The following is an 18063-nucleotide window of genomic DNA, read 5'->3' on the forward strand; positions in this document are numbered from 1 at the left end:
TGCTTCTACGCATCGCTGAGCTGTGAAGCCTTTGTTGGTCTCTCTGCTTCTATGCTTTAAGTTGAAAAGCTGCCAGCCTCTCATTTCATTTCTCTACTCAGACAATTTTGCCAAAATTTAAGTCTTTTCTGACGCTTACTCGATGTGGATATCCATATATGTCTCACTGTTTGTGTCAGATGTAGCAGTTTGTCTGGTTCTAATGAGAACAGCTTTAAAGAATTTAAAGTTGAAACCTCACTTCAGAAGTTTTCTATCTTACACCTTCCACAGGACTCCTGCAGCAGATGTTGACTTTTCTATTTTTTCATCCGCAATTTTTCTTTTCTACCAACAGCAGCACCAGTAATTACACTGACATGAGTTTTTCAATAATAAATTAGCTCGAAAACACACTAGGAAGCTGTTGTGTGTACAACATGTAACTCTACTTCCATTTTCGCACCGTTTCGACAAATTCATAATGTGCCATTTTAAACAATGTCAAACGAGTCCCATGCTCATAAGCCGTCTAAACTTGATATTCTCATAGCACTTAGCGATAAAGTTTTACAATGTGGTCCATGAGCAACCCAGCTGATAAAACAAAACAAAAAATAAAGAATTTATAAAAAATACAAAGTGATTATTTGGAGGTGTAACCTAAATGATCAAATAGACGCTACAAACAGGTAGTTACACAATTCCAGACACTGCACAGACAAAGTCTTTAATATCCGTTTCATTCTCCTTGGCAGCACCAGTTGCAATGAGTGGGAACTGTAAAGTCCCTATAGACACGTCATGCTACTTGGCAGCCATGTTATGCCTCTGACTTTACCTAATTTCTGTTATTTTAATGGTCACCGGGACATAAAAACTGCATGTATAGACTCACCGGTCTAATCTGATAAAAAATAATAATAATTTCGAAAGTTTGGTGACTTTGCCCCAAAATGAGGTTTCCCCCAGAGGTTATACTTCACAACACATGCAGACACTTTCATAATATCATGCAGGCCAGCGGTACATGACAACTGGTCTATTATTTCCCAGTTCTATGTTATAGAGTAGATAACTGACTTTTACAGGAGTGGAACATGTGTAATACAGCTGCCATCTCTGACTTCCCCATAGATTTCTACAGAGGACTCTTTACGTGGCAGGTCTCTCCAATTTGTTTTTGAATCTCACTTCACAGAATTCCAAACAGATTTCTGTGTGAAGTCATTATTTAGCTGGCAGCTGACACCTGGACCACGGTTCAACAACACTCTGAAGTCGACACTCATTACAACAAAAAGGGAATAATGTTCTAAGAGATGAGAGAACAGAGAAGGAAAGAACATTTGATACTTTACACAGGTGAGCTGAAGAGCGAGTTTGTTGCATTTGCGCCACTTTGTAAAGTTAACTGCTGAGTGACTGAACAAACTGAACAAGTGTCTTTTTGTGCATGAACGTCACCACATACACCCAGTTCTTCATACTGTCAAGGCAAGCACCTTCTCAGAATTTAATCAATCATTGTGTTACCAAATCAGGAGATATTTCACACTGACTTTGCAGGTATTTATTTAAATTAAAAAACAAAGATAGCCAGTTTTAAGATCTATTTAAGGATTCATTGAAACTGCATTTTTTGAGTGGCTCCTTACGAGTCACCAGGATGGTAGGAAATTATATTTTACATTTATATTCACAACAGTAGTTGAAGCTTTGCAATGTTAACTTTATAAATACAGTAAGATGAGTTCTTTCAATTCATCACACGCCACTTCTGAGGTTTTCTACAGCGCTGTGCTCATTTGAGCCTGTGCACCTGTCTGACCTCAAACATTTCATGTGTTCTCTGGATGTACGCATCCATCAATAACACACAAACTTGCACACATCACACTGTAGATACTCTATTTTTTAAAAAATATTTTCGATGTGGTGCAACGCATATAAGAGGCGCATCATTCTCCATATCTTACACATGCCGCATAGTTTAAAAGAAATGCCTTCTTTTAAACATTGCGACTGTGCATGAAAGCACACATACAGCGTCACAGAAACGCAGTGACAAAGCTTCCAACATCTACGGGCTTTTAATTGCTTCACTGATGTGCTGAGTAAAGCTCAACAGCGCCAACCAGAGACTGCTGAAGGGATCACAATCTATCACACCCTTATCAAAAGCACACATTGATGATCAAAATCATTTAACTAACTCGTGTGTTAAGATGTTAAGAGGATAATTTAACAGAAAGGGCAAGAACATAAGAGATTCAAACATTACAGCTGTACACATTAATTTAGTTAAAGATATTATTGGGTGTCATGGTGAAAAGAAGGGCTGAAACTCTTCCAAACACACTGAATTAAGACATTCATTCCTTACAAATACTGACATGGCTAGCCAGCTATCACACTTATGGAAAACAACACTTTCAGGCTATAAGAGCAGACAATGAAAATGTATTAATTAATTGCTATCTAGTTTATTTTAATAATTTTAATATAGTTTTGGATATTTCATTATCAATTTCATGCTTGATTTAATAATAATTTAGGTTTGCCAAAATGTCAGCAGTTCAGTTAACAACCCAGAATGGAGTCGTCCCAAAGCTTCTCCTCCTCTGTCCTTGTGTCCACTTTGTCTTTTGTTTTCTTCTTCTCTTTTCTAAATTTGGGTTTGGCTGCCTCATCCTGTCCATCCTCCCTCTCAACATCGATTTCAGCCTGAATATGCAATTCAGTCTCTTTTCTATGCTCCATCACATCTTCTGCCTTTAATTTGCCCATCATCCTTTCTTCTCTTTCCACCTCAATGTTCTCTTTCCGGGATTTTTTTTCTTTTCGCCTATGCTTGCCGTGATTTTTTAGCTTTTTTCTCCTGCCCTCCTCCTCTGACTCTACAGATTGCTCTCTCCTCCTCTCCTCTGAGACTCTTTCTCTCCTCTGGCGTTTCCTCCTCCTCCTCTCCTCCTTGTCAGACTCCACATCTCTTCCCCTCCTGCCTCGTTCCCTCCTGGATCTTCTAATTCTCTTCTTTTCTCTGCGCCTGTATTCACTGTCATCACTGTCATTTGTGCTACTACTATCCGAGGAATACGAGGAATAAGATGATGAGGTAGAATATGACGAGGAGCTTGACTGCTTTCTGTGCCTCCTTCTCTTCATGGGCCAGCTGGTGAACTGTGGATTGCCTGAGTGTGGGAGGACTGGAGGAGGGTAGTTGTAGCTCCAGCCATGGGATGCCCAGGGTGGGCCTTGATATGAGGGATGACACGTTTCAGCGGAGTAGTAAGAACCAAGGCGGGACGGATGAGGAGGGTTAGAGGTGGGAGGGAGGTTGAGCATAAGTCTATTTGGTTCTATCATGTCTCCCTCATTTAAAACTTCCTGGTCTTCTTCTTCATCATCTTCTCCTTCCCTTTGTGTGTCACTCTGAGCGAGGATTTGACTCGTCTTGAGGGTGATTCCACGAGCCTTCTGCACCTGAATGTAATCTGCCAGTTCATCTGCAAATGTGCCATAGACTTTTTGTTGGGATTTGCACAGGTCAACAACCTTCTTCTCCCTGGTAAAGAATATACAAACTGGAATTAGATTGCTATTCAATGAGGTAAATGTTGATGCTGCAGTGATGTCCCATTAACAGGTCAAACCATTCTCTTCTTACACGTCCAGAACAAAAAGAGTAATATGTCCAATCACTGGAGTTTATCTATCTATCTATCTATCTATCTATCTATCTATCTATCTATCTATCTATCTATCTATCTATCCCTTACCTGATCTGGTGTTTGTTTCCCTGCATGTGGGCCTGATACATCTCCACAGAGTTAAACTGCAGACTACACATCTGGCACATCAAGGACTCGGCTGGAGACATCAGACAGTGGAAAGGAGACAAATGGTGTGAATGATCAAATAATGGTTTACAAGCACTCAGATATATGACTTCCTTTTCTTTTTTCAAGTCTAGACATTTTCAAACTCATGTCTATGTCTTCTCTGCAAAGGGACAATCCCAACTTACAACTGAAAATAAAAAAGACGTTAAATAGATGGTTAACATTCTGCATAGCTACTGAAACAGTCACTATCTGAAACTTTACTATTTTATTAACATAACTACAGTTTGATTAACTCATTCTTGTCAACATCAGTTTACTGTAACAAGGCTCTCAAGCTAACACCTACCTTCTCATCTCTTATTTGTCTACCTGCCTGCTGTCTCTGATGAGATGAATTCTTCATGGCTGAGGGGATTTCTCGTTTCAAATATCAGTGTCGTTTCAGAAATCTTGGCAGCAAATTCATCTGGGTTTATCACTAATCTGTTGCTTCTTTCCCCTGTTGAATGTTTATGTCCTGGTATCAAACTGTTGTGCTGTTGCCAGCTTCTACTGGTTTTTATTTGAAACCTTGAATCTCAGTTGGATCAGTGTGTCTAACAGGACACTCAAGGAAAAATAGGACTCAACAAGTATTTTTTTCACATCAATGCTGACTTTAAAATACAATATGTTGAAATTTTGATTGAATTCCTGCAGAGTCTGGTGCTTTCTGTTAGACTACTGGCTGAAAGGGAAGTCCCTTTGTTACCTTGTTGTACGTCATCTCCCAGCTCTCTGAGCAGCTCCTGTCTGGCCTGATTTCTCTGGTGTTTGCGTCCATTGTAGTGCTGCAAGGCCATCTGGGGGTTGTTGAAGGAGGCAGCACAAAGGGCGCAGTATTTGTTCGGGTCCTTCAGATCAACCTCTGTGCTTGAAGTGGCTGTGGTGGCTGTCGGGTCCAGAACATGCTCCGTACCACCTTCTGGGGATGATTTCTGCTCAGAATTTTCAGGATCCTGAGCAAGACTTGGTAAAGTGTGCACCTCTGTGTTCCTCTCTATAAATGTAATGAGAAATGATCAATTTTTTGTTAATTTGTGTTTTTTCTTCTGACATAATGCAGAAATGAGCAGGCAGTAGAATTATACTGTCGACAGAATTAACTGTTGATTGTAAAAATTCAAATTCACATCACTACAATGGTTCTCCGTCACACAGTCCACACTTGCCTGGTGGGTGAAGACCTTGCTTACGAAGATTTTTGTGTGGACTTTGCCTTCATAGTGTGATCTTGCCACCACATGGGAACTGAACACCATATTACACAGCTCGCAGAAACGGTCTTTATCTGTAGTCATGGTCCACTGCAAAACACAGGCATAACAAAGGTCGGTCAAGACACACACATACATGCGTCCTGACATAGCAAATAAACTGAACACAACAGAAAAGAAAATTAATCTGCCCTCAACAAATGTCAGTTCTACCACATTACGTCTTTTGAAGGGGCAACTTCTTTCTAAATGAGCACTAACCTGGGGTCCTGTGGAGTCTTTGTTTACCTTCTCTGCTCTTTTGGCCTGCAGGTACACTTTGACTTTTTGAGCATGTCTCTTACCCTGCAGTCAGGGGACATCAAAAGCATTATTATTTAGCCTCCAACTTTTGTGGTACACAAAACTGTACCAGTTTTAATACTAGTCAGCAATACACACACACCTCATAGTGGGACAGCCGCTGCGATTCAAACAAAAGCATAGCTTCGCACACATGGCAGTAGTCATCAGTGAGCAGATCCTTTAGCAGCTCCTCCTCACTCCTGTCTCCTGTGTGACAGAAAAGTAAGCAAAACTGAAGATTTTTTAAGAATCACAAATACATAAAAGGCAACTAAATGATAACATTACATTTATTTGGAAGATATTTTTGTCCGAAGCAACTTATATTTTCGCTGCAAACAGAAAAAAGTTGAAACATCAAAAACCTTCACAACGTCAACACAAAATGCTACTTCTTGTTAGTACAGAAATAAAGTTCTGTGTAACAGCTCCTGAGTCTTATGTGTTCTTTTATTTTTTGTTTGTTTGTTTTTCTGGCAAAGCTGCAAAACTAAATGCTAATTTTTAAAACTGTCATGGTCTGGATATGGTGAATCTCTCATTGAATATTTAAAATGATTTTTCAGATTAATCCTGAATTCTGCATCACCTCGCACAACAGGAGAAAACAGCTCCACCTCCTATACATACAGAACTATCAAAGCAACTAATCGTAAATACATTAATTCTACTGGAATTCATGTAGGCTGAAAAACAACATACAATCATCTACTTTAAACCCAATAACAATCCATATAGTATCACTTCTGGAGCAATTCATAAATCAATTATCACATTTTTTCTTTGGGACAGGGATAAGCTAAGAGATACTTTTCGTATTAGATTTTGTTAAATTGCCATTTCAACTATTGCCACCCAGCACCAGCCTTCTATAGTGGCGTGAAACACACACTTGCTACCACATGAGAAATCGTGATTTCGTGCTTGACTGCCTCCATTCTGCTTGTTCAAGGTCTTATGCAGGTTCATGTTTCACTGTTGCTGCATTCATGCAACCGTAGAAGGCAGGACGGAGATCGACCAATTTGTCCTTCATAACTTTGATTAAATACATTGTAAACATGAAATCATAAAAAACATACGTTGCTTCAATAGAAGTCTAATAAAATGTCAAAAAGACAAAATGCGACAAAGTGCTTCAAAAATCTCCCCTACTTCCAACTTTAACTATTAACTGCATAATAACTGATCATTTGACTTTTTTTTGTCTTTTAGCAATAAAAAACAAGTGCTCGTGCAACAACACTGTGAGTTAATACAGCACTCATGCATTATTTTATTAGCTCAAAGTACAGACTTGTTTACTGGTGTGGCTTTTGTTCCAAAATTGTGGAGATGCAGGTTGCAAGCTATGTTTACTTTTTTAGAAATTAGATCAAAATGACATCCATTAATTAATTATTAATACAAACCTACATACTAATGTGTGCATTTTGGCTGCTAATAAATAGGCTTACATATTTTAAAAATAACATGATTAGACGCATGAATTGTTCTGGTATGTTGTATTGAGCTGTTCATAGAGCACGATAAGTGGTGGTGGCTGAATATGTGTTACTTGAGGTGAATGATCACTATTTTACTCAACTGGTTGACTGATGCAAAAAAAATCAGCTTCCAAATAGTATTAATTTGGGTTTAAAGTAGCAATATTTCAAAGATATTGATGTTATGCTGCTAAAAATGCAAAGAGAAAGAAGACAAGGAAATCAAATAATGTTAAAAATATCTAGTCCAAATACTGATATCCCACAGTGCATTTTGTACTCTCTCTGCAGGATATTACAACTGCACACTAAAAATATTAAAATAATGTGAAGTCCAAAATAAGTCTGCAATAAGTAAAAAAAAATATGTACACACCCTGACACTGTCCAAAATGTTCATGTATGCTGATACATCACAAATATTGTACTTACCAAGTGATAGTCACAGTAGCAGTTAACAAGAGAACAGAGATTGTAGGTACTGTCTCAAAGTGTGTGTTGTATTTGTTCTGTTTACATTCTTTAGTGTTTTTTATTGGAGTGGTGAGAAAGGCCACCACATTGGAGGACAAGATGGCCAATTACAACATTAGACTCCAGAAGCCTGTGATGTATTAAATCAACAACCCTTGAACTCTTAAAAGTCTGCCACTAGCTTGTGTATTTCTTCTCTGCATTTGGTTGAGTGTCTCAGTATGGACGAAATGCCATCTATTGCCTTAGAAGATAAAAAATGTCAACAACTAGATGACATACAGAAAACCTGTTAGCTACCCAACCAGCTAACCTTAATTATTGTATGTGGATAATCTGTTTTGGTTGGGAGCCCAGTTTACAGGTAAAAACTCACAAGATAATTTCCGGATCCAACAAACTAAATTCATCTTTCGCTATCCAGCTGGTTAAAGGGTAAGACTAGAGTTTTGTTTGGCCATAAATTTTACTAGCCTTGTACGCACTGACCGATTGAAAGCACTGAAACCACCCCACGGTAGCTAGTTAGCGTTAGACAGCTGACGTTAGCGTATTTAGCTAAGAAGCTAACGATCAGCTGGCTAGCCAGTTGGCTAAAAAGCTAACGTCGGCTCGGTAGGTAGGGCGACAGACGGCTTAATTTTTTTACGTTCCAGTTACAACTCACCTTCAACCTGGGTAATGTCTGTTTTAGTGTTTATTACTTTGTCAGCATATGTGACAGAAGCCGCGTTAGGGGAACTGGTAGTGTTATTTGGAGCGTCTGACTCCACAGTTAGCGGAGTACAAACACTTCTGTCGTCCATCGTTTTCCCTAGCTACTTGGAGCATGCGCAGTGACGCTTAAGTGCTGAGCATCTTCTTCGGTTTGTGTTTGGGCAGATTGAAATATCAGTTTGTAAGTAAATACCGCCACCCACCGTCCCGTTTACATAATATAATAACGTGTTAAAGCTACAAGTTGAAGCGCCTCACTTCACCTGAAATCATTGCCTGTTATCCTGTCAGACACACCTAGGAGGTTATGTAACGACCAGTTTTGGCTTGCAAAGTCTATTCCTCTCCAAACCAAGACCAAAAAGTAAACCATTAAATCCATTTCAATGTTTGACCGCTTGGAGAAAATGGAAAATGCATAAAAGTGCATAGATGCACTAATGAAGCATGTTCATGTCCCATCAGCCTGCGTTATTATGTTGTTTTATGAATTATTAATAAAACTATTTAGTAGTGCTGACATTTAGATTTATTCTGCTGGCTAGATGTATTTATTTTGTCTTTATGCATTTATTACCTTTTCTGTGTAGTATAGACCCCAGTGTCGAAAAAATTCTGTAACTTTCCCCAATATCAGTGTACTAATAGTGCTATTTTCCCTCTTGCTTTCTGGTTTTAATGTGAAAATACTGCCGCTATATAAATTTGCCTCCAATTTATAGCATAGGTTATATGAGTTTTTCTGAAAAGGTTTTTTTTTTTTAAATTTTTGTTCAGTTCATGCAAGTCATGACTATGAGCGAGAATGCCAAATATAACACTCTGCTGTGTGCTGCTGTAACATGGGAAATTTCCCCAGACACGGGGAGTAATAAAGGATCATCTTATCTTAAACCCAACACATCTAAATTTTATTCAGCCATCATACATTATTCTTATTTTTATGTGCTTTTTCTGAAATATTAGAGAGTTCCACTTGTCCACTCAACATTTCCTATTCCCACCATTGGCTGCAGACAATTTTGGACACCAAAAACGAAAAGAAATAGTTCATATCAAAATAGATACTTTATTCTGGGACATTGCAATTTCCACATTTTTCCACAAGGAACAGCACTGCAATGCTGAACAACAAATAAAACAAATAATAAGACCAGAGGATCACAGAATCACATATAGACAAAGATGCAGAATAAAAGTGTCACCAGGTAGAAAAGCAGAGTGAGACGGAAATCCGTCACTTTCTCTTCTGGAGCTCTCTGGCCAAGGCATCCAACTGTGAAAAGAGATATTCATCAAAGCACTAGACTGATACACATTATTACACATTTTTGTTGCTATGAATTAAAATCAAACTGCATCAGATAAGGATCTCTTTATCTCTGTTTTCTCTGAGTTCACTTACAAGAATGTTTCTCAGGACACTCCTCCTCTGGGGCCTCAGGTAGCTGCATTCTCCTGCCTCACAAAGCTTAATCTCCTCTGAAATCTGAGAAACAAAGAGAGGGAGGTTCAGAATATGAGAAAATAGCAAGTAGCATGTCTTCATTTGACTCAGTGAATGACTAAATGATGTACACAAACACAGATCCTGACCTCTGATGTGCTGAAGGAGTCTAGCTCCCTCTTGCCTCCGGGGTACCAACCATGAGACCAGTGTTGAGCGTAGGACAGCTGAGCCCCGACACAAAGAAGCAGCCCCAGCAGCAAAACCAGCCGAGATACACACATGATATTTGTCTAAAAGCAAAATGGACACTCAGTTAGTGAGACCGTGTAAGAGGCCATTATCTAAAATGTGAACTAATCCTGAAATGGCATCCTTGATTTTGCTTTCCTGCAATGACAAGTCTTTTTTTTTTTTTTAGCAATAACCCCATGATACAATAATGAGGAGTTTTAATATTTTTAGACTGAGGTATTTCACTGCATCTTTGCAAGATCATTTTTACGTTTGGTCTGATGTGTCAAATTAGAAATGAACATACTTGGTTGCCATCAGTTTTTTTGCTCCTGCCACAGTATTACTCACTGCAGGCTCATTTTATCCACACTTAAAAGTCTTGTACCTCTATGGAAACAGCAGAGCCATGGCTAGAAGAAAAGAGAACTCAAAAATGCCTGTTGTGTACTATAACAAGCTTGCAATGCCATCATTTTAAAACAAAAAGAAAAAAAAGAACTGAATTAATTTAATTATTCATTTTACATTTTTTCCCCAAGTGTCCACTAGTATTTAAAAAATGTAGTCTCCACATGCTATGGATATTAAATAATCTATATTTTTACAGCCTCTTTAAAATGAATGTTTTTTACACTGCTTCACATCCTCTTATATATTTCACCATACTGAATGTATCTTCCAACACCTTACTGACAACTTGCTCCTCTGTGCACTGTTTTTGAGCTGTGCTGCATTTATTTTACCAATGAAGTAGGTTTTATTTTCCTCACAGTCTCTGATTTGTCTCCATATGTGTCTCCTCTCAGCTCAGCACAGCCTAAGGTTCAGTCCAGAAAATAAGACAGAATTTTTGTCATGTGACTGTTGGTTGTAAATGAGTCACTTGTGGCTTATGGTCCAAGGAGTGCAAACGTTTTTTTTTAAAAATTCCGTACAGAATCTGGTAGAATAAAGTATTTTTTGATCAAAAATCACAATTTTAAGTAGATATTTGAGAAGAATTGCACATCACAAGTCATTAAAGGACCATCCATCCATCCTCTATACACCGCTGTAACCTCATTAGGGTCGCGGGGGTGCTGGAGTCTATCCCAGCTGACCCGGGCGAAGGCAGGGGACACCCTGGACAGGCCACCAGTCTGTCAAAGGGCTACATATACAGACAAACAATCACACTCGCATTCACACCTACGGGCAATTTAGAATAGTCAATTAACCTCAGCGTATTTTTGGATTGTGGGAGGAAGCCGGAGTGCCCAGAGAAAACCCACGTATGCACAGGGAGAACATGCAAACACCATGCAGAAAGATCCCAGGCCCAGGCCGGGATTTGAATCGGGGATCTTCTTGCTGCAAGGCGAAAGTGCTAACCACTACACACTGTGCAGCCCTAAAGGACCATCAAATTAAAAATCTAATGGTCCTTTCTAGTTTTAAAATTTGTTGCTATGCAAAACAGTGTAATTTTTGCAATTACAAAAGGGAGATAATATGTCAGGTTTTGAGGTTCAAAGGGTTTAATAGAACATTTCCCAAATCTAACTATAGTGAAAAACATATCCAGAATCTTTAAGCCAGATTTTAAACTGAAGAATGAACAATACTTAAAATATCAGATTTTAGGTCAGATTAACCCAAGAAACTAATGTATTTATGCTAATGTTTGTCAGTAAAGCATGTATTAGTATAATTAAGTCCTTACCTTAGTCTCACTTGTCACAACTTTATAAACAAGTTGCCCTTAACGTCCCTGCAGCAGATCAACCTCCGAGTCTTTTAGTTCACCAGCTACTAAAGTTATCTCACAGCAGCTCACAGCTTTACAGGTGCGTTACTGCAGAGTTTCTGTACACCTTCTGTCCCCTCCTCAATATATGGACCTTAAAAGCCCCCCTCCCCTTCCACACATCTACATCATTCTTTCCTCTGTGTCCTACCCACTGCTGACCTCTCTGGACCCAGGGGTGAAATGAACTGTTCCCTGGAGACAAGATGTGCAGAAGACCCAGCCAATTCCAATTATCACCTGCAAACAGCACTGATGACCCCGTGATGCTCATCTGCACACGTTCATCACCTCTATCCGGATCCAAATACTGACAGTCTGGGTGAATAATGATACTTTACCTCATTAAATTAACTAATACGCTGACAACCACTATGACTGCAGTGTAACTTTTAAAATATTGCAACACAAAGAATCAGGAAAACATCTTAAAGTGGTGAATTTGCATGTGTGTCCTTAAAAAAACCAAATAGCTCCCCATTTCCTTATGTATTTTTTTGCACCTGTAGGCCACCGTGACCATCACACATCATCCCTCTGTCCCAGTTGACCCCTCTGTCAGGGGAAACTCAGAGGCATCTGACGATGAGAGGAACAAACAACGGATGTCTGACCGGGCCACAGACTGCGTATATAATTAGAGGAGAAAGGCAATTTACTTTTTAATTTTAGATGTAGAGCCAATTCTTACTTAGGAAGTGACTAACAATGTGACGTGGAGTGTTGACTGCCAACTTGAACTTGGTTACGAAGGACACTTCAGCGCAAGAAACGGGTCAAAGTCAGGTGATTCTGAGAATCATCACTGATGAGACACAACACCTGGTTCTAAACGTACCTGTCAGTGTTAGCTAAGAGATGTGACCTTCTATTAAATCTGTCAGTTTACAGGAACAAATTTAATAGATAATGTTACTGGCCAATATATTTTCCACTCCTCTTCAATGGCTGTGCGAAGTTGCTAGATATTGGCGGAAACTGGTACACGCTGTCGTATACGCTGATCCAGAGCATCCCAAACATGCTCAATGGGTGACATGTCCGGTGAGTATGCCTGCCATGCAAGAACTGGGACGTTTTCAGCTTCCAAGAATTGTGTACAGATCTTTGCAACACGGGGCCGTGCATTATCCTGCTGCAACATGAGGTGATGTTCTTGGATGTATGGCACAACAATGGGCCTCAGGATCTCGTCACGGTATCTCTGTGCATTCAAAATGCCATCAATAAAATGCACCCGTGTTCTTCGTCCAGAACAGACGCCTGCCCATACCATAACCCCACTGCCACCACGGGCCACTCCATCCACAGCATTGACATCAGAAAACCGCTCACCCACACAACACCACACACGCTGTCTGCCATCTGCCCTGAACAGTGTAACCAGGATTCATCCGTGAAGAGAACACCTCTCCAATGTGCCAGACGCCATCGAATGTGAGCATTTGCTCACTCAAGTCGGTTACGACGACGAACTGGAGTCAGGTTGAGACCCGATGAGGACAATGAGCATGCAGATGAGCTTCCCTGAGACGGTTTCTGACAGTTTGTGCAGAAATTCTTTGGTTATGCAAACCCATTGTTTCAGCAGCTGTCCGAGTGGCTGGTCTCAGACCATCTTGGAGGTGAACATGCTGGATGTGGAGGTCCTGGGCTGGTGTGCTTACACGTGGTCTGCGGTTGTGAGGCTGGTTGGATGTACTGCCAAATTCTCTGAAATGCCTTTGGAGACGGCTTATGGTAGAGAAATGAACATTCAATACACGAGCAACAGCTGTGGTTGACATTCCTGCTGTCAGCATGCCAATTGCACGCTCCCTCAAATCTTGCCACATCTGTGGCATTGTGCTGTGTGATAAAACTGGACATTTCAGAGTGGCCTTTTATTGTGGGCAGTCTGAGGCACACCTGTGCACTAATCATGGTGTCTAATCAGCGTCTTGATATGGCACACCTGTGAGGTGGGATGGATTATCTCAGCAAAGGAGAAGTGCTCACTATCACAGATTTAGACAGATTGGTGAATAATATTTGAGAGAAATGGTGATATTGTGTATGTGGAAAAAGTTTTACATCTTTGAGTTCATCTCATAAAAAATGGGAGCAAAAACAAAAGTGTTGCATTTATATTTTTGTTGAGTTTATGTATATCAAAAATCTGCAAAATTCAAACAAAAGTTTTGAATTGTACTGTTTACCTTTCCATCACTTCATCTAAAAAAGGAATATTTTTTTAAAAACTGCATGAGGTTAATTCAATGGCAAGGCTACATTAATATGGATGTAATGTTCTCCAAAATTGCAGTTATTATTATTTTTTTTTACATAAAAACTTCAACAGCCACACAAAATATTTCATAGATTAATAATTCCTTTTTGCAAAAAGTCAGAAACGTTCAAATGAGGATGAATGGTAAATGTTGATTGAAAACCCTTCAGGAACAACCCTCAAGAGGATCACCTGATCTATAAGGTTTATGAACAACTGGTAATTGTTTTACACTGCAGCACCATTAGTCTTCATTGGAAAGTGAGCTCTAATGAGCACCAGGTTGTCTTGACATAAAAACAGCAAATAAAGCACCTGCATGCAAACTAACTGCACTACTGTGTTTTATATTATATCTAAAGACAGGATAAACACAGACAAAGGTTAAAATCTCAAGCACTTTATTAGGTTTGAACAGTATCTTGCTTAGAAAGGCCATCTGGCATTATATAATTATATATAATTTTATCATATATATAATTATATATACATATATTCAAATGTTGAATAACAAAACACTAGAAACAAACTTAGGCAAATTAAAATACAGGATTTGCTTAAGACAATTATACCAAATTAAAAATGGCCAAAACATAACAGCTCTAATACATTTCAGAATGGTCCCGATACAGTTCAATTTACATCTTAAAAAAAAAAAAACAGAAGAAAGGGGGAGAAGAAATAAAATAAGCAAGGCAGCAGACAGGAATGAAATATAAATAACCTTACATTATGTACAAAAGGGGAGTGGGCGTTGACCTCTGGGAAAAATGGTCCAAGGACAAAGTGAAAGAAGGGAAACAAAGCAATAAGTGGACAGCAGTGAATGGAGCTGGATAAGAGACAGACAAGACACACAAAGTTGGCAAGAAGAGGAAAGCTGAACTCTAGCTTTCTGCGGTCTCCCTTTCCAAACTTGAAGTAAATGATTTTGCTGGGGGAATTTAAACCACCCCACTGGGACAAAGCTCCCGGAATAAAGAGACAAAACAGGGACAACTGGTTTCCCTTGGTGAGAAAAGATGTTTGTTGTGAGGAAAAATCTCAGAATTTTAACATTTAGGCACCCACAACTGATTACTTGTCATGGAGCCCACATTCATCTGATATGGAATGAAATGAAGCCATTCAATTCAAAGGGAATTCATTACGTAAAGAGGGGCCCCAGTGTTAGTCTGATCTGCACAAGCAAGGAATCCACACATATGCAACTAGAGGGAATGTGAAAGCAAAGACGACCGACCCAGTGTTGCTTGTTAGTATTGCCGTACAAAAAGGATTTGTCATTAGCCTTCAGGTGATAGATGAGGGAATGCATGTGGGTAAAGAAAATGCACAGGATGACAAAGGTTCCACCTCACATTTAAGGTAAAGTTTGGAGAATTGATTCGTTTTGAAAACCTTCCACTGAGGCACTTCTTTTAGATTTTAGTGACAGCGGGTCTCGTGGGTTGGCACAGTGTCATGTTTTGCTTTCAAATTGCAGTGAGACATTGTAAATCACATGATGCAAACACACACATTAAAAAGCTGTAATTCAAGCACAGACAGAACTGCTAAGCATCCCCTTCTCTATTAGTTAAAGACCCAGTAAGTGACAATGTAAATAAATGAAGAACATAATGGCACCTAACTAATAGTGCGGGCACTTGTGATGCTTTGGAACAAAAGAAGACCTGAAATGAAGTTAATGATGCACAAACAGCAATCAAATTCAGTGACTGGTCAATTCAACTATCTGCTACTTGAAGTCCACGCAGGGGCCTGACACAAGGCTCAACCTGGAGGCTTTGAGACCTGAAAGAGCTGCTCCAGAGTTCAAATATAATTATTAAACCAAGGCCATGCGATCATCCTGACCTTATGTCGTATTTGGCTCTGTACTTTTAAGGGCTTTGCTTTTGGTGCAAATAGTGCATGAGTGTTCGGACAATCAACATTGACACAATCACTCCTTCTCAAAGTTCAGCATGTACTGTTTTAGTGACAGCTACCGTCAATAAATTACAATTGATTGTGCTCCTTCCTTTCATTAGAGTAACAACATACAGGAGTGTTAGTGTCATGTAAAACATGCACAAGTATGGGTCTATTTTTTTAGCTAAAGTTTGACATTAAGAAGGATTGAAGTAGCTTGAAAAAAATCCTGGAAGAAAATATTTTGAACATCATGTCAATAAAGTCTATTAAAATCCAGCTGGGGAATAGTATCTGAATACCCGAACTGTGGTGCGAGCTAAAACCACTTGTGGAGATGAATACAAGGTGAATTTCTTCAATTTGTAAATTTAAACAATCCTGGCTTCAGTCATTTCCTGAGCTGACTGAGTTGAAATTAGTACTGACCTAAAGCCCTGCGGTTAACTGACATCATTTATCTTTTATTACAATCACAAAGGGCACGGCCTCAATAGTGACCTCGGATAAGATTTAAAAAAACCACTGTAGTTCAAGTCTGAGTGTCCTCACAGGACATCTATTAAAAAACATAATATATCAGAGCAAACAAAATGGCACACCTCTTCTATTAAAGTAACAACGTATCCGTTTTTGAGGAATATGTCAGCAACAGCATTTGAATAAAAAGAAACATTCGTCGGCATCAGTATCCATGGTGGGAAATAAAAGGGGAATCATTCTTTAAAGGAGCAACCATACGACATGGTGACAATATAAAATAAGAAATGATGGTTAATCCCAGCAGACTCAAAAAAAACAACAAACATATGGAAAAGAAATGCTTAATACAATCTACAAGAAATACTGACTTGTGTCTGTAAACAAGAAAAGAAATGAGCTGGGTATGTGGGATGTGTTGATCTCAACGCTGCAGAAATGAAGCTAATTATGATTGTATTCTTTTTAATTTGGTTTGTGAACATGATCAACAGTGCAGCTGACACTGTAACAGACCTTAAAATACGAGAAAAAAATCTTCAGAAAACCCTTGTATTTCTTGACCGTATGGGGCAAAAACATGTTTTATAACTTTAAATTCCTGTAGTGTGTTAATTACTGACACTCGGACAGTGAAACGGCTTTTCTTGTTCTGAACGTGGTTGGTAGAGTTTCTCAGACACCAGAGCTACAAAACCAAATGAGTGAAGGACTTTGGCACTCGGCAGACAGAAGACAGCGATGTGAAAACACACCAAGTCTCGTCTGCCAGCTTATGCTCCAGTTCAAACAAACACACACACAGATGCTCCAACACAGTTAATGGCTCCTGGTATTTAGTGTGTATGTTTGTGTGTGAAAACCTGAGACTATGAGCTACATCACTGATGCTGTGTTTTCCAATCGTGAGTTACTCTTGAACCCCTGAAACTTTGTGGAGAGAAACTGCAAGTGGATTGAAAACTGTTTTAGTCAAACAGATGCAACCAACTTTTGTGTGAAGATAAATGTCTTGGACTGTGTATGTGAATGTGTATGAATGTCCTCTAGTGAAAAACAGTCCAGGGTTTGTTGGTGAATGTAGAAATGTCTGCTACCACACACATGTCGCTACAGAGTGGCTCAGGCAAAGTCCAAAATGTTTTAAGTCTCTGTCCCTAAAAAGTAAAAAAAAGAAAAAAAAAGAAAGAAATCCAAACCTCATTACCTTGACTCTGGATGTTGTACATTAGCCATCAAAGCATTAGATTTATATTCATATATATTTATATACCAATAAAATACATTACAGGTGCCACCCGAAAATGCAGCCAAACTCAAAACTGTGTCTAAAACCAAAGTAATAAAATGCAACACAGTAAGTATATATACATATGGGGGGGTGAAGATGAAAAGCAAAATAGGGGCGAAGGGCCGTATTAACAACATTACAAAATATTCAAGAAGGCATCTCAGTTATTCTCTGTGTCCAACTGCGCTGCCCTGTCCTTCGGGCGGAGACCTCTGTTCCCTTTTCCACCGGGCAGTTCATCCCATTCACAGATCAAGTTGTGATGAGTCTTTTTAAAAGATCCATCAGATGGAAATATGCAGCCTTTTTTCCTGCATGGCAATGTACTGTATGTGTGTGTGTGTTCTGGTGCGTGCATATGCTTGCATGAAGTGTATGTTGAAATCCGTCCATCCGTCCATGACAGGTCCCTACTTGAAGTTGGCGTAGTCAGAGAAAGCATCGATATACTCCTGGACCACTTTGTAGCAGAACTCGTACTGCTCCTGGGGAGGGACAGAATTACCTCATCAGCTGAATCTGTGATATTT

General features: G+C 39.3%; 3 protein-coding genes across 3 annotated transcripts in view; all 3 read right to left on the minus strand.

Moving 5' to 3' along the window:
* Positions 1 to 683: 683 nt before the first annotated feature.
* zmat1 (zinc finger matrin-type 1) lies at positions 684 to 8235 on the minus strand. Its single transcript, XM_051948627.1, is given in 8 exon segments — positions 684 to 3547; positions 3762 to 3852; positions 4579 to 4866; positions 5033 to 5074; positions 5077 to 5173; positions 5345 to 5428; positions 5529 to 5635; positions 8057 to 8235. Coding segments are annotated over 8 exon segments (1833 nt in total). The 5' UTR covers positions 8196 to 8235; the 3' UTR covers positions 684 to 2562.
* Positions 8236 to 9155: 920 nt separating this feature from the next.
* On the minus strand, positions 9156 to 11658 carry gnrh2 (gonadotropin-releasing hormone 2). Its single transcript, XM_022219765.2, has 4 exons — positions 11493 to 11658; positions 9703 to 9846; positions 9512 to 9595; positions 9156 to 9382 (listed from the first exon to the last, which is right to left on the minus strand). The coding sequence occupies exons 2-4, from the start codon at positions 9835 to 9837 to the stop codon at positions 9344 to 9346; spliced, it is 258 nt and encodes an 85-aa protein (XP_022075457.1). The 5' UTR covers positions 9838 to 9846; positions 11493 to 11658; the 3' UTR covers positions 9156 to 9343.
* Positions 11659 to 14229: 2571 nt separating this feature from the next.
* The window catches only part of ptpra (protein tyrosine phosphatase receptor type A), a 34306-nt gene continuing 30472 nt past the window's right edge, over positions 14230 to 18063 (minus strand). The window contains exon 22 of the mRNA XM_022219766.2: positions 14230 to 18018. Within this exon, the coding sequence (XP_022075458.1) occupies positions 17944 to 18018 (75 nt within the window). The 3' untranslated portion in view covers positions 14230 to 17943. The remainder of the gene's footprint in view (positions 18019 to 18063) is intronic.

This window comes from Acanthochromis polyacanthus, chromosome 5 (genome assembly GCF_021347895.1).
Source record: "Acanthochromis polyacanthus isolate Apoly-LR-REF ecotype Palm Island chromosome 5, KAUST_Apoly_ChrSc, whole genome shotgun sequence".
NCBI classification, from domain to species: Eukaryota; Metazoa; Chordata; class Actinopteri; family Pomacentridae; genus Acanthochromis; species Acanthochromis polyacanthus.

Excerpts from the sequence above, each read along its gene's own strand:
- gnrh2 (XM_022219765.2), bottom strand. The coding sequence starts at position 9,837 with ATGTGTGTATCTCGGCTGGTTTTGCTGCTGGGGCTGCTTCTTTGTGTC. Across the intron at positions 9,596-9,702 it reads ACTCCTTCAGCACATCAGAG|ATTTCAGAGGAGATTAAGCT; the intron begins GTCAGGATCTGT and ends TTTGTTTCTCAG. Across the intron at positions 9,383-9,511 it reads GTGTCCTGAGAAACATTCTT|TTGGATGCCTTGGCCAGAGA; the intron begins GTAAGTGAACTC and ends CTCTTTTCACAG.